The sequence below is a fragment of the Malus domestica genome, chromosome 15 (assembly GCF_042453785.1).
Source record: "Malus domestica chromosome 15, GDT2T_hap1".
Taxonomy (NCBI): domain Eukaryota; kingdom Viridiplantae; phylum Streptophyta; class Magnoliopsida; order Rosales; family Rosaceae; genus Malus; species Malus domestica.
The window spans coordinates 1,701,290-1,725,184 of record NC_091675.1 but is presented as its reverse complement, the minus strand read 5'-3'; the positions used below and the strand labels follow the sequence as shown (position 1 = coordinate 1,725,184).

The window sequence follows — 23,895 nt, the reverse complement described above, 5'->3', positions numbered from 1 at the left end:
GATGGAAAAGGAGAAGACAGCACGTCCCAATTTGAAAAAAAAAATGTGAGAGAGAGAGAGCGAGAGACGAACCTGATTCGCTTGCTGATAACAGACGCAAGGCCGGGAAGGACAAAACTAACTTTTTCCTGTAGCAAAGTGTAAACAGTATAGGAACCAAAGCAAAAACCGTGGGCATTTCCTCCCTTTTAACGGCTGGTGAACAGTGCTCGCTCTCACATGGTGAACAATGCTAATCTGCTGAGCTTTAGTACATATAAATTTTTATACCGAAGTTTTAAGAATTGTTTGGTTTCAATAACCAAATAATTTGGAATTTTCAGGTTTGGCTTAAATTTTTCGGATCGAATGCGGTTTTCTTGGATTTCTTTTTTGCCCTACAAATAATGCTAGAAATATCACATTTTGATATCACATTACTGATATGCAAAGTGATGTAAGCAGTAAACTTATCATTGCAATGCAAATTTTGCACTTCAGAGCAGTTTAGACCCAAGTTAGGTGCAGTTTGGGATTGAGGTGATTAAAAAAAAGCTGGTATGAAAAAAAGTTGGGAGCTTTTTTGTGTTTGGTAAACATTCAGCTTCAGCTTTTTTTCACAGTTTTGGGTGAAAAAAAACCAAAAACAAGAAGCTGCAAAACCCAGCTTTGAAAACCCAGCTTTTTTTTCACATCTATTTTACATAAAAGTTTATCAAACACTATAATACTGTTTTTTTTTTTCAAAAGCATTTTTACAAAAAAGTTTACCAAACACTCTACAGCTTTATTTCACATCCGCTTATTCTCACAACACAGCAGAAGCAGTTTTTTTTCAAAGCACAGTAATACCAAACCAGCTCTTAATGTAATGAAAATCTCTTGGTTTTTCAATCAATAATAAGAAAAACCTAATCAAAATTAGCTTTGTGATAATAATCGCAGATGGACTATTTTAATTTGTCCTGTTTGTGTACTGGCAAATGGGTGGGTTCTTTACAAACAAATTGAAAAACAAAAATATCCGGAGGCAACAGACCCAAAAGATAGCCCAATTGAAAATGTAAATAGAGGCTTTTTTGGGGTACCTTTATATTGCTAAATATGCCAATTCTCAAACACTCATTGTTGCTAGGTTTTGTATCTTGCATTGGCAGTTGATTTATTGATTTTACTATTACAAAGATGGACACATAATTATACATAACTAATAACAACGAAGACCTCTTATTCATATTGCACACATAATATTCTATATTTTTTTCTTTTATCCATAGAGTTTAGAAGATAAACGAGGTTTAATGAGAACATTGAGCGGAGCTGCTTTAAGGTTGGTCATTCCAAAACTCTCTGTCATATCAATTGGTGCACTCGACGGGTTTGAGATTTCAAACGCATGCAGAAAACTAGCCAATGTAAATTGCACCAGTTGAAGACCAAATGCCAAACCAGGGCATGCTCTTCTACCACTTGAAAAAGGAAGAAACTGAAAATGCTGACCCTTCAGATCAACATCCTTGTGTGTGGTAAGAAATCTCTCTGGCTTGAACTCGAATGGCTCAGGCCAATTTTGCGGGTCAGTTTGGATCTTCCAGAAGTTTGGGATGAACCGGGTGCCCTTTCGAATATGGTAGCCAGCAATGGTGCAATCTTCGGTGAATATACGCGGCCCTGATAATGGTCCTCCTGGGTACAAACGTAACGTCTCCTTTACAATAGCTTGGATGTAGACCAAGTTGCTTATATCTTCATCACTCACAACTCTTTGTCTGCCTATTTTGGTGTCCAGTTCGTTTAGAGCTTTTTTCATAACGTGAGGGTTGTTCAGCAATAACGATATTGCCCACGTCACTGCCACCGTGGTGGTATCGGCACCTCCTGCAATAATAGCCTGCCCAAGGAATATTTGCTTGATTAACATTTACACATTCTTGACGAAAATGTTAAAGAGATTATCTTTTTAAATTACATCTTGTAAATCAAAGAATGTAACAGTACCTCCTGCAATAATAGTTGAATTTCATTCTTAAAGATTTAAAAAAAGAATCTAACCATCAACCGTCACATCATATGCTCTACAGATACAATCTAACAAGATAATTTCTCTACCATCATCCATTGATGAGCAGACAAATATGTCGGATGAGTCATGTATAAAAGTGGACATATGTTTTCAAAAAAAAAAAAATTATTGCCTAATGTTTTCATTTTCTTTTTATAGACCATGCAACTAGCTTATAAGTATTGAAAAGTAAAAATAAAATCTTGATGTGTTTAGTGTCTACCTCCAGCCTTTTATGGTTAATTATTTGCCTGCAAATTTAATAAATTATATATACGTACCAAGCTTGTGGCTTGGGTGATCGTATCAGCATCAAAACTGCCAAGGTCTGCACCATTAAGCACAGAAAGCAACGCATCTATGAAGTCCTGTTCTCCTTTTGCATCACCTTTTGCTCTCCTCTGCTTATGCTCTACAACCCACTCTGCAATAATGGCGTGCATTTCCGTTGCACTTTTCTTCATTGCCTTCTCATGTCCACCCCAATCCAACCACCGCAGATAAGGAACCGCATCACCCACCAAAAACATGCCCAGATAATCAAATAACTCCCTCAATGCAGTCTGAACCCTACGCGCTTCTTTCTTCTCATCCCCAGCAGCAGCCACCGAAAACCGCTTTCCAGCCACCATTGTAAGAATAACGTTCAGCATCATGTCCGCAAACCATTGCTTTAGCTCTACAACCACTCCATCTTTCGAGCCCTCCTTTTTCTTTGTACTCCAAAGTTCGTGCAATTCTTTTAAGAAAGTAGCTACTTCCGACACTCGAATGTGCTTGAGCAGCTCAACCTTCCGGACTGAGAGCAATTCCAAGGTAACGATCTTGCGAATTTCTCGCCAATAGGGTCCAGGTGGTCCGAACGCAAACATGGCATAGTTGTAGCTAACGTGATCTACAACCACCATCTTTGGGCGAGAGAGTATGCTCAAGTCATTGGTTGTGTAGCATTCTTTTGCGATCTCACTGCTGCTTATCACCAACGACGGTTGGACGCCAAGGCGGATAGTGAAAATGGGTCCGTACTTGTCCGCCATGGCTCCCAAAGTTATGTGAGGAGGTGTGGAGCCTCCTAACAAATGAAGGTGACCAAATATAGGCCATCCACCCTTGACTTCTGGTGGTGATAATTTGCCCTTGTGATTGGCAGCTCTCCATCTTCGAGATAAGTAATAGAACACGATGATTACTGTGAACAGGCCAGCAGTGATAGAGTTTGCATAAGGGAGAGAATCCATTTTTGCAACTATCATGAGAAAGCTAGACGCAAAATGCTTTTTACCGAACTGGGTAAAGGCTTAAGTTGATTTATCGCCTTGTCATACACACACGTATATATAGGAGTAAGGGTCCGATTATTACGTATGGTTGTATTGAAATACATAACTCTTGATCTCCAGTTGAGAGGAGAAATGAAAAAATTATGACTAACTAAAAGGTAAAAGATAGATTGTTATTTTTTTTTAACAAATGATATTATCTATATTAAAGGGATGGAGAGTGAGCTAAGTCTCACAATGAGTTAGTAATAATGAGGTTTAAATTTACCTTTAGTAAGAATCAAACCTAAGAACCCACGTATAATTAATTGTGTAAATCAAACATGCAATATGAATATTTTAAGAATTCGAAAAATGTAAAATCTGTAAAGTAAAGTATAATTGATGAATTTGCTTATATGGATCTTAATTATTAAGAGAAAAAAATTATGTTGGGTTCTATGTAGAACATAGGGCTGGGCATTTAAAAAAAAAAAAAAAACCGACTAAACCGCTTGAATCCCACCTAAAGCCTGGTTTGGTTTTTTTTTTTTTTTTTTTTTAATTTACGGTGGCTAAACCAAACTGCATCGACCTTAATCAGTTTGGCAATCGGTATCCTCTCCTGAGCTCAGGATGAGGATTCTTCTAACCAGGCCAACCAGACCGTTCAAATTTAATTCAACGATCGCAATTATTATAACTTTTAGAAGACCCTCCTGTTTAGAATCGTTGGATTAAATTTAAACAGTCCGAATAACCTGATCAGGAGGATCCCCATCCTGAGCTCAGGAGAGGATCCTCTTCCCTTAAAAATACCCTTTCCTTTTCATAACTCTTAAAAAGGACAATTTAATTGAGGATGACAAAATAGTAAAACTGCTCAATCCCCCGTTTTTCTAGACGTTTAACGAATTTTCATTATTTTGAAGATTTATTATTTTATGACATGCCGGTTTGGACCCTTTACTTATCTGTTCGTTGCAACATGCAAGTAAGATGGGATTGTCTTCTGTGTGACGTATGCCCCCACGAAAATAACCTTACAAAAAAAATCTATACATTGGAATTGGTCTAGCGCTCGTGATTTTTATACATTGGGGACAATTCCAGTAAGGGATGACCTACTGAAAAAATATCATTGCCCCCACGCTAAGGGATGACCTACTGATTGAAAACAAATTTTATACTCATATATCTTACACGGTATGTTTTGAGTTAGATTCTTAACGCATGTGTATCACACGATAATAGTAAATGAGAGGTTGAAATGCATCTGTGAGTCTTTTTTATCCCTAAAAAGTAGACTGTTGTAGCGAAGCTACCAAGTAATTTTTTATCACACATTGATGACATACTAATAATTTTAGTCCCTTTTGTGGTGATTAAGTTTGTATCTAAACTTGCTTAGATTTGAGTTCTCTGTGACTTATTTTTTTGTCCTTTTTCAATCCATTTTTTCTCACAAAATCTTCCCTCTATGGTTGTTTGGATAGTGTGGGGGTGTGGCAAGAGATGAGGCTGAATTTTTATGGTGTGGGTTGTCTAGGTATAGTGCGGCTTTCGTCCATGTTAAATTTGCCTTTTTGAGCTTGTGTCTTTCTTTTATGTCTCATGATGGCGTTGATGGGGTTTACCGTGGTACAACTAATAGCTTCGTTGGTAGTTTTGCGTGTAGAGTTCTTATTATAACGGTCACTATTTGTTTCTTTTGCTCCTCTTTGAAGTTGGTGTTGCTTGTATATGAAAACAGTGCTCTTTACTGGTTTTGCTAGCAATTTTGTGTGTAGAGTTTCTCATGAGGTAGATTTGATGTGATTGAATTTTTAGTTGTCGAGATTAAATTATTTTTGACTTTGGAGTGCTAGATGTGTTATCACACTCGAAGATCCGCCGATATGGTAGCTATTAGATTGGTCAAGCTGGCCTTATTTTTTGTTTTGGAACTGTTTATTTAAGGATCACTCTCGAATTTGATCTAGGATACTCTATTTGAAGTTTGTACTTTTAAAAAAAAATGCCAATCAAACCATTATCGTTTTGCCTCAAAAAATTCCTTTTCTCCATAGTCTTGGTACCACATGAGGCATTGAGGCAATAACGTACGTTTGATCCCGTGGAAAATGTATACCAAAACAGAGTTGGTGGTTCGAATGAGGGAGCCCCTTATCACTTCTCCTCAACGAAATAGTGTGGTAGGGAAAAAACATGCAGAGGATCAGAATTCATAAAATAATGAGTCTTGTGGGTCACGCTCACACACACTGTCATTAGCTTGATACACTGCAACTTAATCTAACACCTTTGTTTCAATTTTCATGTTGTTGGATCTCCCTGAAAGAACCCTCAAATAATTGAGTGCAAATTCTTTCTGGATTTAAAAAAACTGAGTATAAGGATTAAATGATTCAGGTCGTTGAATTAAATGATACAGGCCTTTGAAATTTGATTCAACGGCTACAAACAAAGGATCATTCTAAAAGTTATAATAATTGTAGCAGTTAGATCAAATTTCAACGATCCGGATCATTTAATTCTTAGACTCTGTTTTTTTAGATCCAAAGAGGATCTATACTTCAACTAATTAACATATGAACCCGCATATGCCACATTGTCTGATATTATAATTTGCTATTTTTAATATTATAAACTCATTAGTCAAATGTTGAATTAAGGAGCATCAGGCTGATTCGTGAAAAGTGTGATATTTCTTCGACTACTTTCTACACGGCTTTAGACTTATTATTTATATCCCATAATATTTTCTTGTCTATATACAATTTAGTAAAGAACGATAAAATAGTTAAGAGATATGTTATTCACACATTTCAAATTACTTTTCACATATTTTTTGTTAATTTTTATCTGTTGATCTTCTTCAATTAATCCGATCCGACAGTAAAAAATTAGAAAAATGTGTAAGAAATAAAATAAAGTATGTGAATATCACATTGCATAGTTAAATCGCGCAGTCCCACATTTTTCTCGACAACTCTTGATTATTCTGAAGAACTTGATTATTTATGACATGGCTGGTTTGGACCCTTTACTTATCTGTTCGATGCAACTTGCAAGTAAAGATAGGATTGCCTTCTGTGTGATCTGTGCATGATTTTAATATCATCGCCCCCATGAAAATAATCTTACAAAAATAACTCTACACTAGAATTGGGAGGCAGATTGTCTGCCCTCCTGTTATGGTACCTGATAGGATTAAAAGCACATCACAAAATAGCACATAAATATCTTATTGATTTTCCTTATTAAAACTAAGAATTGTCAATTGTAGTATATGAAAATAAGAGTATTTCCTGCAGAAGATTGTTTTATCTAACTACTTAAAATGTCACAAAAACTGGGCTGCTGTCCCTACTGACCAGCCACCGGAAAATAATTATTAGACCAACTTACACTTATCTAAAGTCTACGAAATTTTATATGAAGACACTAGACACACAGAGCTACACTCACACAAATTTTTGGAGTTGATTTTCTTTTAAAATTAAATCGAACAAAAACAGGACATAAACAAATTTTAAGTAGTTCACAAATTAAGAAAAACGAGTTAGGGGAATTGCTATCCACCACAAAATAATCATGCAAACATGTTATGTTTCATTCAAATTCATTTTATTTCCGGATGAAGATGCTCAAGTTGGCTCAATGTTAGAACTCAACCTATTACTCTTTCTTATGTAGTATGTTATTACTCTTTCTTATGTAGTATGTTAAGTGAATGACGTTTTCAACTTAACTTAGTCTCTAGCATGCAATCTAGAATGGCATGTTCATATATTTAACAAGTAGAAATCATTAAGAACGAAAAGAGTTTAAGTCATCACAAGGTATCGTAAGTATTAGCGTTGTCTTACTTATCCTAGAAATTGGTTCACATGTTAAACGCAATTAACAAGTACTATTCTAGAACATATGTAGGTCCTCATTCGACAATGGCAGGTACACACATATTCATAGCATTAGAATCCTAGATATGCTTACTAAGTATGCATCCGTAGAAAACACATAAATAATTCATCAATGAGACAAGTAGTAAACCAATTTTCTTCAATTTATAAAAGTAATTCAACAAAATGTCATAACAAACTTGCAATCATATTTGGGGCTTCAAAATAGCCCATAACTACTAAAAATTAGTTACACATAATTCTCAAATAAAACCAAAAGAAAGACATGAGTTTGAGAAGATAAAACCGAAAGAAAAGAATGCCAAGATTTCCTCCTTCCTCTATTGCTTCCCTCTTCCTCGTCCAACTTTTTGCTGCCTTGCTTTCTTCCTTCCCATTTTCGTCAGCTGCACCTTTCCATTTTTTTTTCAGTTTTTTTTCCCTTATCTTTGCCGCTGCAACCTGCAGCCTTTTTGTTCTTGCTTGCTGCCCCAGTTTCTTCTCTATAACTCACCCTACTAACAGCCATTTAGCGATGACAATAAGTTAGAGGAAATGGTAAAACAATTGTAAATCTTGAGGTAACCTTTATGCCCATTACTCCCACTTAATTCTCATCTTTATTTCCACAGACTATTTTAATTTGTCCTGTTTGTGCTGGCAAATGGGTGGGTTCTTTACAAGCAAATTGAAAATAAAAAAATCCGGAGGCAACAGACCCAAAAGATAGCCCAATGGAAAATGTAAATAGAGGCTTTTTTGGGGTACTTTTTTATTGCTAAATATACCCATTCTCAAACACCCATTATTGCTAGGTTTTGTATCTTACATTGGCAGTTGATATAGGCTTATTATATTAGCACCCCACAAATTGTTGAATAAACCTCACATACTTAATATATCCCATATTTACTTTTTCAATTAAAAATTATGTTAATACACTCCACTTTCTTTCCCATAATACTCTCACACCCCACATTCTTAATATACACCTTATATTTTCTACACACACCCCACATTTCTCAAATCTTATAACACTCATTTTTTATTTTGCCAAATGATTTCAAACTATCTAAACATTAGTTTGCTGAATGATTTCAAAAAATGTTTAGGTTCATTTGAATGTTTTTCAATAACAATAATAATGATTTCAAAGCTTTCGAAACATCGATTTTGTGTTCCATTCGTCAAAAATTATTTTTCTCAATCAACATGTTTGTAGTTTCATTGTTTAGGGTTTTATTCAACAATGGAGAATGAGAGGGGTTTTGATAGTTGAAATAGATAAATAATACGTTAAAAGTAATTTGGGGTGTATTTATAAATTTTTTATTATTTTTTAAACCTAATAAGGTCAAAATTGTTATTACATAGCAGAGTAAATAAGTCATTAATATTAAATTTTAATGTGGAGTGTATTCAACATTTTGTGGGGTGCTAACATAAAAAGCCTTGATTTATTGATTTTACGATTACAAAGATGGACACATAATTATACATAACTAATAACAACGAAAATCTCTTATTCATATCGTACACATAATATTCTGTATTTTCTTCTTTTATCCATAAAGTTCAAAAGATAAGCGAGGTTTGATGAGAACATTAAGTGGAGTTGCCTTAACGTTGGTTATTCCAAAACTCTCTGTCATATCAATTGGTGCACTCGACGGATTTGAGATTTCAAACGCATGCAGAAAACTAGCCAATGTAAATTGCACCAGTTGAAGACCAAATGCCAAACCAGGACATGATCTTCTACCACTTGAAAAAGGAAGAAACTGAAAATGCCGACCCTTCAGATCAACATCCTTGTGTGTGGTAAGAAATCTCTCTGGCTTGAACTCGAATGGCTCAGGCCAATTTTTCGGGTCAGTTTGGATCTTCCAGAAGTTCGGGATCAACCGGGTGCCCTTTGGGATATGGTAGCCAGCAATGGTGCAATCTTCGGTGAATAAACGCGGCCCTGATAATGGTCCTACTGGGTACAAACGTAACGTCTCCTTTACAATAGCTTGGATGTAGACCAAGTTGCTTATATCTTCCTCACTCACAACTCTTTGTTTCCCTATTTTGGTGTCCAGTTCATTTACAGCTTTTTTCAAAACTTGAGGGTTGTTCACCAATAATGATATTGCCCACGTCAATGGCACCATGGTGGTGTCGCCACCTCCTGCAATAATATTCTGCCCAAGGAATATTTGCTTGATTAACATTTATACATTCTTTACGCGACAAAAATGTTAAAGTGATTATATTTTTAAATCACATCTTGTAAATCAAAGAATATGACAATTGATGGTTGGATTTCATTATTAAGGATTTAAAGAAAGAATCTAATAACCGTCACATCATGTGATCTACAGATACAGTCTAAGAAGATAATCTCTTTACCATTACCCATTGGTGAGCCGACAAATATGTCACATGAGTCATATATAAAATTGGACATAATTTGTTTTAAAAAAAAAAATATTATCGTCTAATGTTTTCATTTTCTTTTTATAGACCATGCAATTAGCTTATAAGTATTGAAAAGTAAAAATAAAATCTTTATGTGAATAGTGTCTAACTCCAGCCTTTTATGGTTAAATATTTGCCTGCAAAAATTAATGAATTATATATACGTACCACGCTTGTGGCTTTGGTGATCGTATCAGCATCGAAACTGCCAAGGTCCGCACCATCAAGCACAGAAAGCAACGAATCTATGAAGTCCTTTTCTCCTTTTGCAACACCTTTTGCTCTCCTCTGCTTATGCTCTTCAAGCCACTCTGCAATAATGGCGTGCATTTCCGTTGCACTTTTCTTCATTGCCTTCTCATGTCCACCCCAATCCAACCACCGCAGATAAGGAACCGCATCACCCACCAAAAACATGCCCAGATAATCAAAGAACTCCCTCAATGCAGTCTGAACCCTACGCGCTTCTTTCTTCTCATCCCCAGTGGCAGCCACCGAAAACCGCTTTCCAGCCACCATTGTAAGAATAACGTTCAGCATCATGTCCCCAAACCATTGCTTTAGCTCTACAACCACTCCATCTTTCGAGCCCTCCTTTTTCTTTGTACTCCAATGGTCGTGCAATTCTTTTAAGAAAGTAGCCACTTCCGACACTCGAATGTGCTTGAGCAGCTCAACCTTCCGGACTGAGAGCAACTCCAAGGTAACGATCTTGCGAATTTGTCGCCAATAGGGTCCAGGTGGTCCGAACGCAAACATGGCATAGTTGTAGGTAACGTGATCTGCAACCACCATCTTTGGGCGACCGAGTATGCTCAAGTCATTGGTTGTGTAGCATTCTTTTGCGATCTCACTGCTGCTTATCACCAACGACGGTTGGACGCCAAGGCGGATAGTGAAAATGGGTCCGTACTTGTCCGCCATGGCTCCCAAAGTTATGTGAGGAGGTGTGGGGCCTCCGAACAAATGAAGGTGACCAAATATAGGCCATCCACCCTTGGCTTCTGGTGGTGATAATTTGCCCTCGTGATTGGAAGCTCTCCATCTTCGAGATAAGTAATAGAACACGATGATTACTGTGAACAGGCCAGCAGTGATAGAGTTTGCATAAGGCAGAGAATCCATTTTTGCAACTGTCATTAGAAGCTTGAGGCAAAATGATTTTTGCTGAACTGGGAAAAGGCTTAAGTTGATTTATCACCTTGTCATACACACACGTATATATAGAAGTAAGGGCTTGATTATTACGTATGGTTGTATTGAAATACATAACTCTTTATCTCCGAGTTGAGGGGAGAAATGAAAAAATTATGACTAACTAAAAGGTAAAAGATATATTGTTTTTTTTTTTTTAACAAATGATATTATCTACATTAAAATGGTGGAGAGTGGACTAAGTCTCACAATGAGTTAGTAATAATGGGGTTCAAATTTACCTTTAGCGAGCATCAAACCTAAGAACCCATATAGAATTAATTGTGTACATCAAACATGCAATAGGAATATTTTAAGAATTCGAAAAATGTAAAATCTGTAAAGCAAAGTATAATTGATGAATTTGCTTACGGGGATCTTAATTATTTAGATAAAAAATTACGTTGGGTTCTACGTAGAACATACGGCTGGGCATTTAAAAAAAAAACCGACTAAACTGCTTGAATCCCACCTGAAGCTTGGTTTGGTTTTTTTTTATTTTTTATTTTCGATGGCTAAACCAAACCGTACCGATCTTAATCGGTTTGGCAATTGATTCTCAAAATTTTTAGGGTGCGGTTAACCAAACCGACCCTCATATATTTAATTTTATTTTTGAATCATAATTAATACGTGTAAATTTAAAAATGGAAGAGGATCCTCCTGAGCTCAGGATGGGGATCCTCTTGATCAGGTCATCCAGACCATTCAAATTTAATTCAATGGTTCTAAATAGGAGGGTTCTCTAAAAGTTATAATAATTACAAACGTTTGATTAAATTTGAACGGTCCAGATGATCTTATCAGATCAGGAGGATTTCCATCCTGAACTCAGGAGAGGATCCTCTTCCCTTAAAAATACCCTTTCCTTTTCATATCTCTTAAAAAAGACAAAATATTAAAACTCCTCAATCCCCCGTTTTGTTAGACGTTTAACGAATTTTGATTATTTTGAAGATTTATTATTTTATGACATGCCGGTTTGGACCCTTTACTTATCTGTTCGTTGCAACATGCAAGTAAGATGGGATTGTCTTCTGTGTGATGCGTGCATAATTTTAATATCATTGCCCCCACGAAAATAACCTTACAAATAAACAACTATACGCTGGAATTGGTCTAGCGCTCGTGATATTTACACATTGGGGACAATTTCAGTATGGGATGACCTACTGAAAAAAATATCATTGCCCCCACGCTAAGGGATGACCTACTGATTGAAAACGAATTTCATACTCATATATCATACACAGTTGGTTTTGGGTTAGATTCTTAACGCATGTGTATCACACGATAATGGTCAATGAGAGGTTGAAATGCCTCTATGAGTCTTATCGATCCTCAAAAGGTAGACTGTTGTGGCGAAGCTACCAAGTAATTTTTTATCACACATTGATGACATACTAATCATTTTAGTCCCTTTTGTGGTGATTAAGTTTGTGTGACGCCCGGATCCCAACATACATCGAGAGTCGACACGTGACAAAGGGAAATAACGTTCGTCAAATACGGCATAAATTACGGAAGGAAATACTTTAACTAATAAACCAAAATAATATGGAGGTGACTAAGTTCTCCACAAGATATTTACAAATATGTACATCCCAAAAAGAAGTACAACCCTCGCTAGACTAAGAACAAGTTCGAGGTGCTCAAAAGAAAGTCCCAAAAGATAAAGTACAAGAGAGGATATAGAGGTAACCTAACACTCCAAGTCTCTGATAACTGCACTACTACCCCATCCACATACATCTCAGAAGCTACTCAGACCTGTCACCTGTAAGATCAATGCCTACACCATTGGAATCGTGCACCGAGCAAACAACAACCCGGATAAGCTGCGAAACTCGTGTGAGTGACAATAATACAATGCATGTGATAATAATAATAAAACCAACCATCAATCACAGTTTATAAACCTCGAATATAAAACATTCATAAGAAATCAGTACCAAACCTTTGATATCTTTGAAGGAGTCACCCAGACATCCAACGGCTTTTCTAAGTCAAAACTCAAGGTTCTCGAAACTATAGTTTATGAAAACACTAAAAACTAGAGTTAGAGTGACACAGTTCGGCCGAAGCCTACATAAGTAAACAAACAAGAAGTGGCCCCCTATTGTGGATTAACCAAGCAGAACCACCCATGTAGTAACCAAGTAGGCAGTGACCTTCTATCGCGGATTAACCAAGCAGAGTCACTCAAACGCATTTGTTAGTCAATAATCACCTATCTCAAATTAACCAAGCATGATCATCCCTAAGTGTGTGTATGGCCATACTAAAGATACAAGGATCGCCTATCGCGAATTAACCAAGCACGATCCTTAGAAAATATGGTCCCCTATCGCGGATTAACCAAGCGGGACCATTAGTAACCCCCTATCGCGGATTAACCAAGTAGGGTCATGGTCTCCTACTAGCCCTCAATTTAACAAACATTTCAATAAGCAAGTCACATAACAATTCATAAAATTGATCGATGGTAAACTTTATAAAAACAATTATTTAGCATAAAACATAACTTTAGAAATTCATGTTGTATACACAAAGTATACTAGCATGGGAGTTTTCAGGGTAATAACAATATCACATATATTAAAGTCACTCACCTGGAGTCCGTGTTAATACACCCTAACATGAGAGTCAAGGTGTCACACTCTATCACTGCCTGTGGCTAAGTCCAATTTGGCCGGGAAGGCTCCAAATTGGCTCGCACCCCTCGAAAACCCTAAGGTGGGTGTTCTTCGATGCGACTTCCTCGGTGTTCCAATGCCCCTACAATTGATTGGGTCTTGTTCCTAGGTCCAAGGGAAGTTGATTAAGGGTGGTGGTGAGTGGTGAAACTCGCTGGAACAGCGGAATCGCAGTGAAAAACCTCCCGGCACCCGCACGGTTTATATGGTTTTTGGGCTTAAAATTCCTTCGAAATTGGGTGGAGATGGTAGATGGGAGGTAATGGAAGAGGTGGCAGGTGTGGGATGGTTGAAGATCACCTGAAAATATGGTGGAAATGGCCAGAATTAGAACCAGGTCGAAGGTGTTGTCGTGGGTGTACGGTCAACAGAAATGGAAGGGGAAAAATCCCTATTTTCTTTTCTTCCCTTGTTGATTGGCTGCTGCCTAACCTTTTCTAAAATCTGATTGGTCTCTTCCCTCTTCTAACTAATTGGTCCTTTAACCCAAATATCGGTCTGGGCCTCTTACCCACAAAGTGGGATACAAATAATTCCTAAAATCTATAGTATCACAACTTCGAACGTTCCTAACCATACCGTTATAATTCGGACTCGCAAATGGTTTTCACCTATGTGTTCGTGATTTCGAGATCTATTTGAAAACACTAGTTGTAACTTCAAAAGGTCGACGAATGCTAAAGATTGATTATAAAACTTCATACTCGATAACCAATCAATTAATATTCCTAAAATTTACTAATAAAGATATCGTAATCACGAAATACAAATTTAAACTACAAGATACGTACAAAATATTGAAATTTCGGAAACGGGATTTCAGAGTTTGTGTCTAAACTTGCTTAGATTTGAGTTCTCTGTCACTTATTTTTTTTGTCCTTTTTCAATCCATTTTTTCTCCCAAAATCTTCCCTCTCTAGTTGTTTGGATAGTGTGGGGGTGTGGCAAGAGATGGAGCTGAAATTTTATGGTGTGGGTTGTCTAGGTATAGTGCGGCTTTCGTCCATGTTAAATTTGCCTTTTTGAGCTTGTGTCTTTTTGTGTCTCATGGTGGCATTGATAGGGTTTACCGTGATGCAACTGATAGCTTCGTTGGTAGTTTTGTGTACAGAGTTCTTATTGTAACAGTCACTATTTGTTTCTTTTGTAGTTCCTCTTTGAAGTTGGCGTTGCCTGTATATGTAAACAGTGCTCTTTACTGGTTTTGCTGGCAATTTTGTGTGTAGAGTTTCTCATGAGGCGGATTTAAAGTGATTGAATTTTTAGTTGCCGAGATTAAAGTACTTTTGGCTTTGGAGTGCTAAATGTGTTATCATGCTAGTTACATTCGAAGATCCACCAATATGATAGTTATTAGATTGGTAAAGTTGGCCTTATTTTTTGTTTTGGAACTGTTTGCTTAAGGATCACTCGAATTTGATCTAGGATACTCTATTTGAAGTTTGTAATTTTTAAAAAAAAAAAGCTAATCAAACCATTATCGTTTTGCCCCAAAAACATTCCTTTTCTCCATAGTCTTGGTGCCACACGAGTCTTGTGGGTCACACTCACACACACCGTCATTAGCTTGATACACTGCAACTTAATATAACACTTTTGTTTCAATTTTCACGTTTGTTGGATAACCCTGAAAGAACCCTCAAATAATTGAGTACAAATTCTCTCTAGATTTAAAAAAAAAAAAAATTTTAACGAAAAGCCTATGGTATTGTTCACTTTAACGAAAAATCACATTTTTACACTTAGAAGTCAAACCTGCTACTATTGACTTTGCCCTTTATTTTATCCATATCTATAAAACTCAAAGTTTTCAAGCACTTTTCATTAGTTTTCCTTTAAAAAAATTGAGTCTAGGTATTAAATAATTCAAACCGTTGAAATTTGATTCAACTGCTACAAATAAGGGATCCTTCTAAAAGTTATAATAATTATAGCCGTTATATCAAATTTCAACGATCAAGATCATTTGATCCTTAGGCTTAGTTTTTTTAGATCCGAAAAGAATCTGTACTCCAAATAATTAACATATGAACCTGCATATGCCACGTTGTCTGATATTATAATTTGCTATTTTTAATATTTAGTGTTTTTAGATCCGAAAAGAATCTTTACTCCAAATAATTAACATATGAACCCGTATATGCCACGTTGTCTGATATTATAATTTGCTATTTTTAATATTATAAACTCATTATTCAAATGTTCAATTAAGGAGCATCAAGCTGATTCGTGAAAAGTGTGATATTTCTTCGACAACTTTCTACATGGCTTTAGACTTATTATTTAAACTGATCCCATAATATTTTTAATATTTAGTTTTTTTATATCCAAAAAGAATCTTTACTCCAAATAAATAACATATGAACCCGCATATGCCACGTTGTCTGATATTATAATTTGCTATTTTTAATATTATAAACTCATTAGTCAAATGTTCAATTAAGGAGCATCAAGCTGATTCGTGAAAAGTGTGATATTTCTTCGACAACTTTCTACATGGCTTTAGACTTGTTATTTAAACTGATCCCATAATATTTTCTTGTCTATACACAATTTACTAAAGAACGATCAAATAGTTAAATCGCGCAGTCCCACATTTTTTCTCAACGATGGTTTGGACCCGTTACTTATCCGTTCGATGTAACTTGTACGTAAAGATAGGATTGTCTTCTGTGTGATCTGTGCATAATTTTAATATCATTGCCCCCACGAAAATAATCTTACAAAAAAACCTCTACACTAGAATTGGTCTAGCACTTATGATTTTTATACATTGAATAACGGTCATTTTATAACCGCTACGGGATGACTCACTGATTGAAAATAAATTTTAAACTCATATTTTATTCGCGTACATTTTGGATTAGATTAGTGACGCGTGTAATTTACACAATACTGGTTAAGGGGAGGCTGAAGTGCCTCTGTAAGTCTTTTTTGTCCTTAAAAAAGTAAATTGTTGTGCCTAAGCCGCCAAGTGATTTTTTTTTATCACACATTAATGACATACTAATTCTTTTAGTCCCTTTTGGGGTGATTAAGTCTGTGCCTAAGCTTGCTTATATTTGAGTTCTCAATCAATTATTTTTTTGTCCTTTTTCAATCAAATCGTTCTCTCAAAATCTCCCATCTATGGTTGTTTTAGGTAGTGTGGGTTGAAAAGGGATCCTCTCCGGATCCCTTCCACCAAATTCATCCAATCACCTAATTCGGACCCTTGAAATTTGATCCAACAGCTAAAGTTATTATAACTTTTAAAGGGGCCCATATTTGTAGCTATTTGATCAAATTTCAAGGGCTCTGATTAATTGATTTGGTGGAATGGATCCAGAGAGGATGCCTTTCCATGTGGGTTTGGCAAGAGATGAAGTTGAATTTTTATGATGTGGGTTTTCTAGATTATAGGGCGGCTTTGTCCATGTTAGATTTGTCTTTTTGAGCTTGAGTCTTTATTTCATGTCTCATGATGGTGTTGGTACGATTTATCGTAATGCAATTGATGACTTTGTTGGTAGCTTTGAATGCAGAGTCTTTCTTGTAATCGTCACTAGTTGTTTCTTTTGCAGTTCCTTTTTTAAGTTGTTGTTGCTTGTATGTAAATAGTGTTCCTTTACTAGTTTTGCTGGCAATTTTGTACACATAGTCTCTCATGAGGTGAGTTGTGATGTGATCGAACTTTTAGTTGCCAAGAAAAATTCAAAACAAGATATAGACGTAGCGTAATCGCAACCGTTTAAATAGAAAGGGATGGAAGTAGATAGAGATTAGGATGAGAGAGAATCTTACTCTGGTTACAAATGGAGGGATGCCCCATCTTTTTTGAATTCAAAAAGAAGAAATTCAAACTAGCAATGGATATTTAAAAGGAGAAATAAAAATCCTTGAAAAAAGGAATAGAGATAATTTAAAATAGGGAATTTTGTCTTTATCGTTAAAACACAAAGTTCTCAAACCTTTTTCATTAGTTTTCCTTTTAAAATATGAGGGCAAAATTGAAATAAAGATTAATAATTTAAAAGATAATAAAAATGACGTGGGATGAACTTATGTCAAAGATCACGAAAAATGGACTATTCTTAATATTGACTTGCAAAATTGGACTTAACTTAAATTAAATCCTATAATATTTAGGTTCTTCGGGTGAAGGTAAAAAATAGGGATCACATGCTCAGCCAATAGATATCTTTTAGGCTTTTTATCCAAAATAGTTCTTGAGATTTAATAACTCCTCACCTTGGTTCATGATATTTGATATCAATTGAATTGGTTTGTCCATCATCAATCATTTTGGTCATTCCTTGAAAAATGTCCATTAAATAAGAATAGAATGACCAAAATACCCTTAATTTTGTCAAATCATGTTTGCCCTTTGTTTATTAAATTGAAAGTATATTTGTCGTTTTGATCCTTATTTAGCATAATTTTGCAGGGAATGACCAAAATGATTGATAGTGGACAGTCTCAAAGATCACTTCTATTGATTTCAAATCTTAAGGACCAAAGTGATGTGTTATGCAAATCTCAAAAACTATTTTGACTAAAAAGCCTATCTTTTAATGGGATCATGTGGCTATTAGTTAACTAAAGCTTTATTCTTTTTTTTTTCTTTTCCTTTTGTCTTCTTTTCAAGGACTTTATGTTTATCACGTCATCACTTAATGGTTAACTTAATAGATTTTTTAACGAACGTATGAAATTGAAAGAAATGATAAGTAGATGTATGAGATTGAAATGTTTTAAAGATGTTGTACGAGGTTGTAATCCCACTAAAACTTAAGGATGTAAAATGTAATTTACCTTTTTCTTTATATAATAATAAAAATTAAAGAAATACAAATAAACTCACAAAAAATCAATCATCCCATCATCTCGACAGCCACCCCTCGCCCGCTCGTCGACCGTTTCGTACCACATTACTATGAAGGAGGACGAGTTATCTTTAATGCATATCAATAACGAAAACACTAGGGAAAATGATCCTCGTTGGATTCTTTTTTTGGAGAGTTGGAGAATTATGTGATCATGATTGTTCATATCGTGTGGTCATTTTTCGGTAGGTACTATTTATATTTAATTTAAAATTTAAAATCTAAAATGATTTATAACCACACGATGTACGATGAACAATCATGATCACGGGATCCCTCAGATCCCCAAAAAAAGGATCCGACGAGAATCCTTTTCCAAAATGTAGTGACCAATATGTCCTTACTCAAGGTCAAAACTTTGAAACACGATTTTAATTTCGCCTAAAAATCATTAAGGATATCAATTGATTCAATAATTGAATCGTTACAGTTATTGTATTATTAGTCTAGAGTTTATCCTTTTAACGACGAATATTCTTTTGGGAGCAGTATGGGCTAATGAAGCATGGAGATGATATTAAAATTGGGATCCAAAGGAGATGATATTCAGTTTGCCCGATTCTTTCAAGATGAAAACCAAAACCGAAACTAGTATGAACGGTTTGGTCCGGTTCTTGAACCTAAGTTGACTTTTTTTTATTAACACGGTATTTTACGGTCCATTTTGGCGTGGTTCGATTCGGTTTCACGGTTCTATGGTTTCTATGCCCACGCCTATTTTTATAGTAGAATCCTTCCATACATGCATTCTTCACTCAGGGTAATGAACATATTTCACCTTTTTTGAATAATGTATTTTCATCATAAAAACTTAAATCATTAATTTTATAAACTTCATTTAAAGCATTGAACTTGTGCTAGGCATCCGTCCTCCCGAGCTTTCCTTCATTTTCGAGTGCAAAAGCCAATGCCATGGAGAAATCTCCCATTAGTTATGAGCTCTTACCTCCTCTCCCGTAAGCAACAATCTGACTCGAACCCTCTTGGATAATCTGTGTTCTGCTTGTTAACCATATCAGATGGAAGCCATTAACATAGAACACAAGAAGAAAGAAAGCTTAAGAGAGAAGAAAAGAGACGAGAGAAGACTTTAGAGAAAGAAAGAGATATTATTTTCTTTATTACTTTTTCTACTTACAATCTTCTTACAGAATCATAGCTATATACTATCTTGATCTTGTTATAGCTAGAATATCCCAATCGTATCCTTCAATCTAGCCACTGTATTAATGACAGATGGCACAATCTAAATGATTCAGTTATATACTCTTACATCCCCCCTCAAGCTCAGGTTGGGATGACCCAAGCATGAGGTTGGAGCAATGAGTAGTAAACAATGGTGAACTAAGACCTTTAGTGAGTATATCAGCAAACTGTTCTGAGGAGGAAACAAACTGCACAAGGAGTTTCTTGTTGGCCACTCTTTCGCGGACAAAATGAACATCCACTTCAATGTGTTTTGTCCGTTGATGTTGCACAGGATTAAAGGATAGTGCAATGGCAGACATATTATCACAAAACAAAACAGGAGTATACTCGAGTTTGATTTTCAAAAAAGTAAGAAGTTGCTGCACCCAATCTAACTCGGCAGCAGTGGATGACAACGCCCTGTACTCTGCCTCAGTTGACGACCTAGTGATCGGATCATATTTATATATATTTTTACTTCGAATTCACTCGTCTTTTCTTAGTTAGTTCCTTATATTTTTGAGATATTTACGTTATTTTTGTGTTTCTAGGATTTGTTATGCAAAGAAAATAAAAATAGCACAAAAGAATCTTGTTGCCAAAAATACTTTCCAGCTTATACCTTGAAAAGAAGGCACATGGACTGACAGACGGAAAGAAGAAAAATATAAGGGGAGACCGACAGAAACAAGAAGGCAGAACAGGGACTCGTTGGCAGATGCTTTAGCAATTGCTCAACATCATGATGCAGTCAGTGGTACAAAGAGGCATGGCAGATAATAAAAAGCAAAGAAAAATAGAAGAATAAGGTGGAGTGGAGAGACTGACAGCTTGAAAAGAAAATAAAATTAAAAAAAAAGTAATAAAGGGACAGAGAGGGATAGCGCAGAGAAGATATAAAAGAAGGAGGGCGTGACTAGTAGTAAGGGGATATTGGTGGAAGGCAGAGAGCTGCCTTTGGCAGCGTGCAGCAGGGGGCACGGGAGAGAGCTGCCCTTGGCAGCGTGAGTGAAAGGAGAAGGCTGCCTTTGGGCAGCGTGAGAAGGACAGGAACAGAAGCAGCTGAGCTGCGTGGAGAGAGAAACCGAGGGAGTCCACACAGACAGCCACACGGACAGAAGAGGAAAGCTGCCACTTGGCAGCTTGAGCATGGGGGGCGAGAAGACGCGGAACGGGGAGGAAGATAGACAGAAGCAGCAAGCACTCTCCTCTTTCGGTTTAATCTTTCCAAACTTTTATTTTATTTCTGTTTTAATAATGTGTAATTAAATTTATTTTGGCTAGAGGTTAATTCAAAGCCATGAATATATTTGTAATATAAATTGATTACCTTCAGTTGTGATTTCTGAGTTGTGATTTAATTTGCTTAACTGCTTGATAGATAACTTATTTTTGTATTTCGATTAAGGATGCATACTTAATTTACATGCATGAATTTGATGCTAGAATATAAGTGAATTTCACCTAATCGTTATGAACTTATATTCACAAGTAGTGAAGGTTGCTAGTCACAATCACGTTAAGTAAATTCTTGGCATAAGTTTCATGCAAATCATAGTAACGAGTGGCTCGTCAATGCTTATGTTTTTCATAGAACTTAATGATTCTTGCTTGTATCTCTATTATGCAATTCATGTAGGGAACTTGTAGGGAATGTTTTAGGTTGTCGTATGCAATCATCCAACCCAATAACTTGTGGAAAAACTGAGGGTTAATTAGTGCTGTTCACGGTTAATCTGGAGTATTGAAATTCACAATTTATTGAAAGAACAACTGAAAATCAATTTAGGTTGCTTATGTGTCATGTGTGGAGAAGAACCCTCTAGCTAGTCCGTCATTTATCATTTTACCTTAATTTTATGTTTTTGTCAATTCTGTAATTTAATTAAGTTTAATTTACTTTTCATCAAAACCAAACACCCATCCATTATTAAATTATATTATTTAGTTAGTTTTCTTTATTGTTAGTCTTTTAATTTAATTTCCGTCCATTTCAGTTCCTAGTGTTTAATTTGATTGTTTTCATTATTTTGAGTCATTTTAAGTGTGTTTCGAGTTATTAGAGTTTTTAGCCTAGTTTTGTGTCCTTGAGTCTTATTTAATATTTTTAAATTAATTTAGAATAGATTAGCAATCCCTCCTAATCCCCGGCCTAGAACGATACCCTACTTACATCTATACTACAATTGTCAAAAAGAGGGTTTAATTTGTGTGTTAACTTATTTTTCACATCACCTAGACACAGTCTGTTGCTTCTTAGAAGACCAAGAAATAGGATTATTTCCAAGAAATACCACTAAGCCAGTAGTTGACCTTCGATCATTAGGGTCTCCTGCCCAGTCAGCATCACTAAAAGCCTTTAGGATCAACTCTCCACTACTGTAACTAATGCCATGATTTAGAGAACCTTTAAGATATCGTAATATTCTTTTAACTACAGTGAAGTGAGAGATCATTGGAACCTGCATAAACTGACTAACTTGATGAACCGAAAAGGCAATGTCAGGCCTGGTAAATACAAGATACTGCAAGGCCCCAACGATACTTCTGTATAGTGCTGGATTGTTAAAAGGTTGTCCATCATCCTTAAGAAGCCTATTGTAAGGCAAACAAGGAGTGGCTGCAGGTTTGGAATCCAACATTTCTGTTTTCTTCAACAAGTCCTGAATGTACTTCTCTTGAGATAAAAATAAACCAGAGGCAGTTCTAGTGATCTGAATACCCAAGAAAAAGTGTAAAGGACCAAGATCCTTAAGCTCAAATTTTGTAGTTAACTGGGCAATAACTTGTTGAATTGTTGCAGCTGCACTTCCAGTGATGATTATATCATCAACATACAACAAAAGTATCACAATTTCAGCACCAACACACTTGACAAACAGTGAAGAGTCAGAATAAGTATTGCTGAAACCCAATTGAGGTAAAAACTGAGTAAATCTATCATTCCAAGCCCGTGGAGCCTGTTTTAAACCATAAAGAGACTTGTGTAATTTGCACACTAAGTAAGGATATCTGGAATCTTCAAACCCGGGAGGTTGTGACATGTACACCTCTTCATTTAAAATGCCATGAAGAAATGCATTTTTAACATCAAGTTGTCTTAATGGCCAATTAAATTGTGCAGCAAGAGTAAGAACCAATCGTACAGTAGTAGGCTTTACCACATGACTAAAAGTTTCCCCATAATCCAATCCTTGTTCCTGGCTAAACCCCTTTGCTACCAATCGAGCCTTATGTCTGGCAATACTCCCATCAGCATTCCTTTTTATTTTAAACACCCATTTACACCCAACTAAATTCTTATTAGGTGGCAGATCAACCAAACTCCATGTATTCTGTGAATACAAAGCTTCAATCTCCTCTTGCATTGCACTATACCAAACTGGAACTTTTAAAGCTGACTTGTAAGTGGCTGGTTCAATTGTTGTTAAATCAACCTCAACTGCACTGTGAACAGATGCTAAGAAAACTTTCTTCTTTATGATCCCACTTTTAGATCGTGTTTGCATAGGGTGTAGATTCATTGGGGGAATATCATGAACCACTTGCAAGGTCTCTGAGCTATATTCAGGTACCACAGAAGAATCTTGAGCAACAATGGATTGAGAAGCAGGTGGGTTTATGGATTGTGGTATTGGTTGAGGTGAAGATTGTATAGTAGGCTGAGAAGGGTGAGTATTAGATGATTGGGTTGATGGACAGGTTGTTGAAGGGGTAACCAGGATATTTTCAAGATTAGGAAGCACAGAAGAATAGCTAACAGTAGTTTGAGATGGTTGTGGCACAGAAATCTTAGGTTTGAAAACCATTGTGGCATATGGAAAATCTATTTCGTTAAAAATAACATGCCTGGATATATAGATTTTCGCATGACTAGGATCATAACATATGTACCCCTTATAGGTCAAGGCATATCCCAAAAATATACACTTAGTAGACTTAGGTTGGAACTTGTTGCTATTATAAGGTTTTAACAATGGGAAACAAGAACAACCAAAGACTCGAAGATGATGAATATCTGGGATTACAGAATATAATTGTTCAAATGGAGAGTTATTATGAATAACGGAAGATGGCATTCTGTTAATTAAGTAAACTGCTGTTTGACAAGCAAAAGTCCAGAATGTAGAAGGCAAATTTGCATTTTGTAACATAGTGAAAGCGGTTTGAACAATATGTTTATGCTTTCTCTCAGCCAACCCGTTTTGTTCAGGGGTATAAGGACAAGATTTATGATGAAGAATGCCGTGTTGAGCAAGAAATGATTGAATAGATTTACTAATA

At 36.0% G+C, this 23,895-nt stretch overlaps 2 protein-coding genes across 2 annotated transcripts; both read right to left on the bottom strand.

The window, feature by feature from the left end:
- Window positions 1–1,034: 1,034 nt before the first annotated feature.
- Window positions 1,035–3,356, bottom strand: LOC103450490 (strychnine-10-hydroxylase-like). Its single transcript, XM_008389853.4, has 2 exons — window positions 2,323–3,356; window positions 1,035–1,870 (listed from the first exon to the last, which is right to left on the bottom strand). The coding sequence occupies exons 1-2, from the start codon at window positions 3,292–3,294 to the stop codon at window positions 1,247–1,249; spliced, it is 1,596 nt and encodes a 531-aa protein (XP_008388075.1). The 5' UTR covers window positions 3,295–3,356; the 3' UTR covers window positions 1,035–1,246.
- Window positions 3,357–8,630: 5,274 nt separating this feature from the next.
- LOC103450488 (strychnine-10-hydroxylase-like) lies at window positions 8,631–10,874 on the bottom strand. The gene is made up of 2 exons (XM_029095159.2): window positions 9,837–10,874; window positions 8,631–9,391 (listed from the first exon to the last, which is right to left on the bottom strand). Exons 1-2 carry the CDS (start codon window positions 10,806–10,808, stop codon window positions 8,768–8,770), a joined length of 1,596 nt encoding a protein of 531 aa, XP_028950992.1. The 5' UTR covers window positions 10,809–10,874; the 3' UTR covers window positions 8,631–8,767.
- Between the last annotated feature and the right edge of the window lie 13,021 nt (window positions 10,875–23,895).

Excerpts from the sequence above, each read along its gene's own strand:
- LOC103450490 (XM_008389853.4), bottom strand. The coding sequence starts at position 3,294 with ATGATAGTTGCAAAAATGGATTCTCTCCCTTATGCAAACTCTATCACT. Across the intron at positions 1,871-2,322 it reads TCACCCAAGCCACAAGCTTG|GCTATTATTGCAGGAGGTGC; the intron begins GTACGTATATAT and ends TTCCTTGGGCAG.
- LOC103450488 (XM_029095159.2), bottom strand. The coding sequence starts at position 10,808 with ATGACAGTTGCAAAAATGGATTCTCTGCCTTATGCAAACTCTATCACT. Across the intron at positions 9,392-9,836 it reads TCACCAAAGCCACAAGCGTG|AATATTATTGCAGGAGGTGG; the intron begins GTACGTATATAT and ends TTCCTTGGGCAG.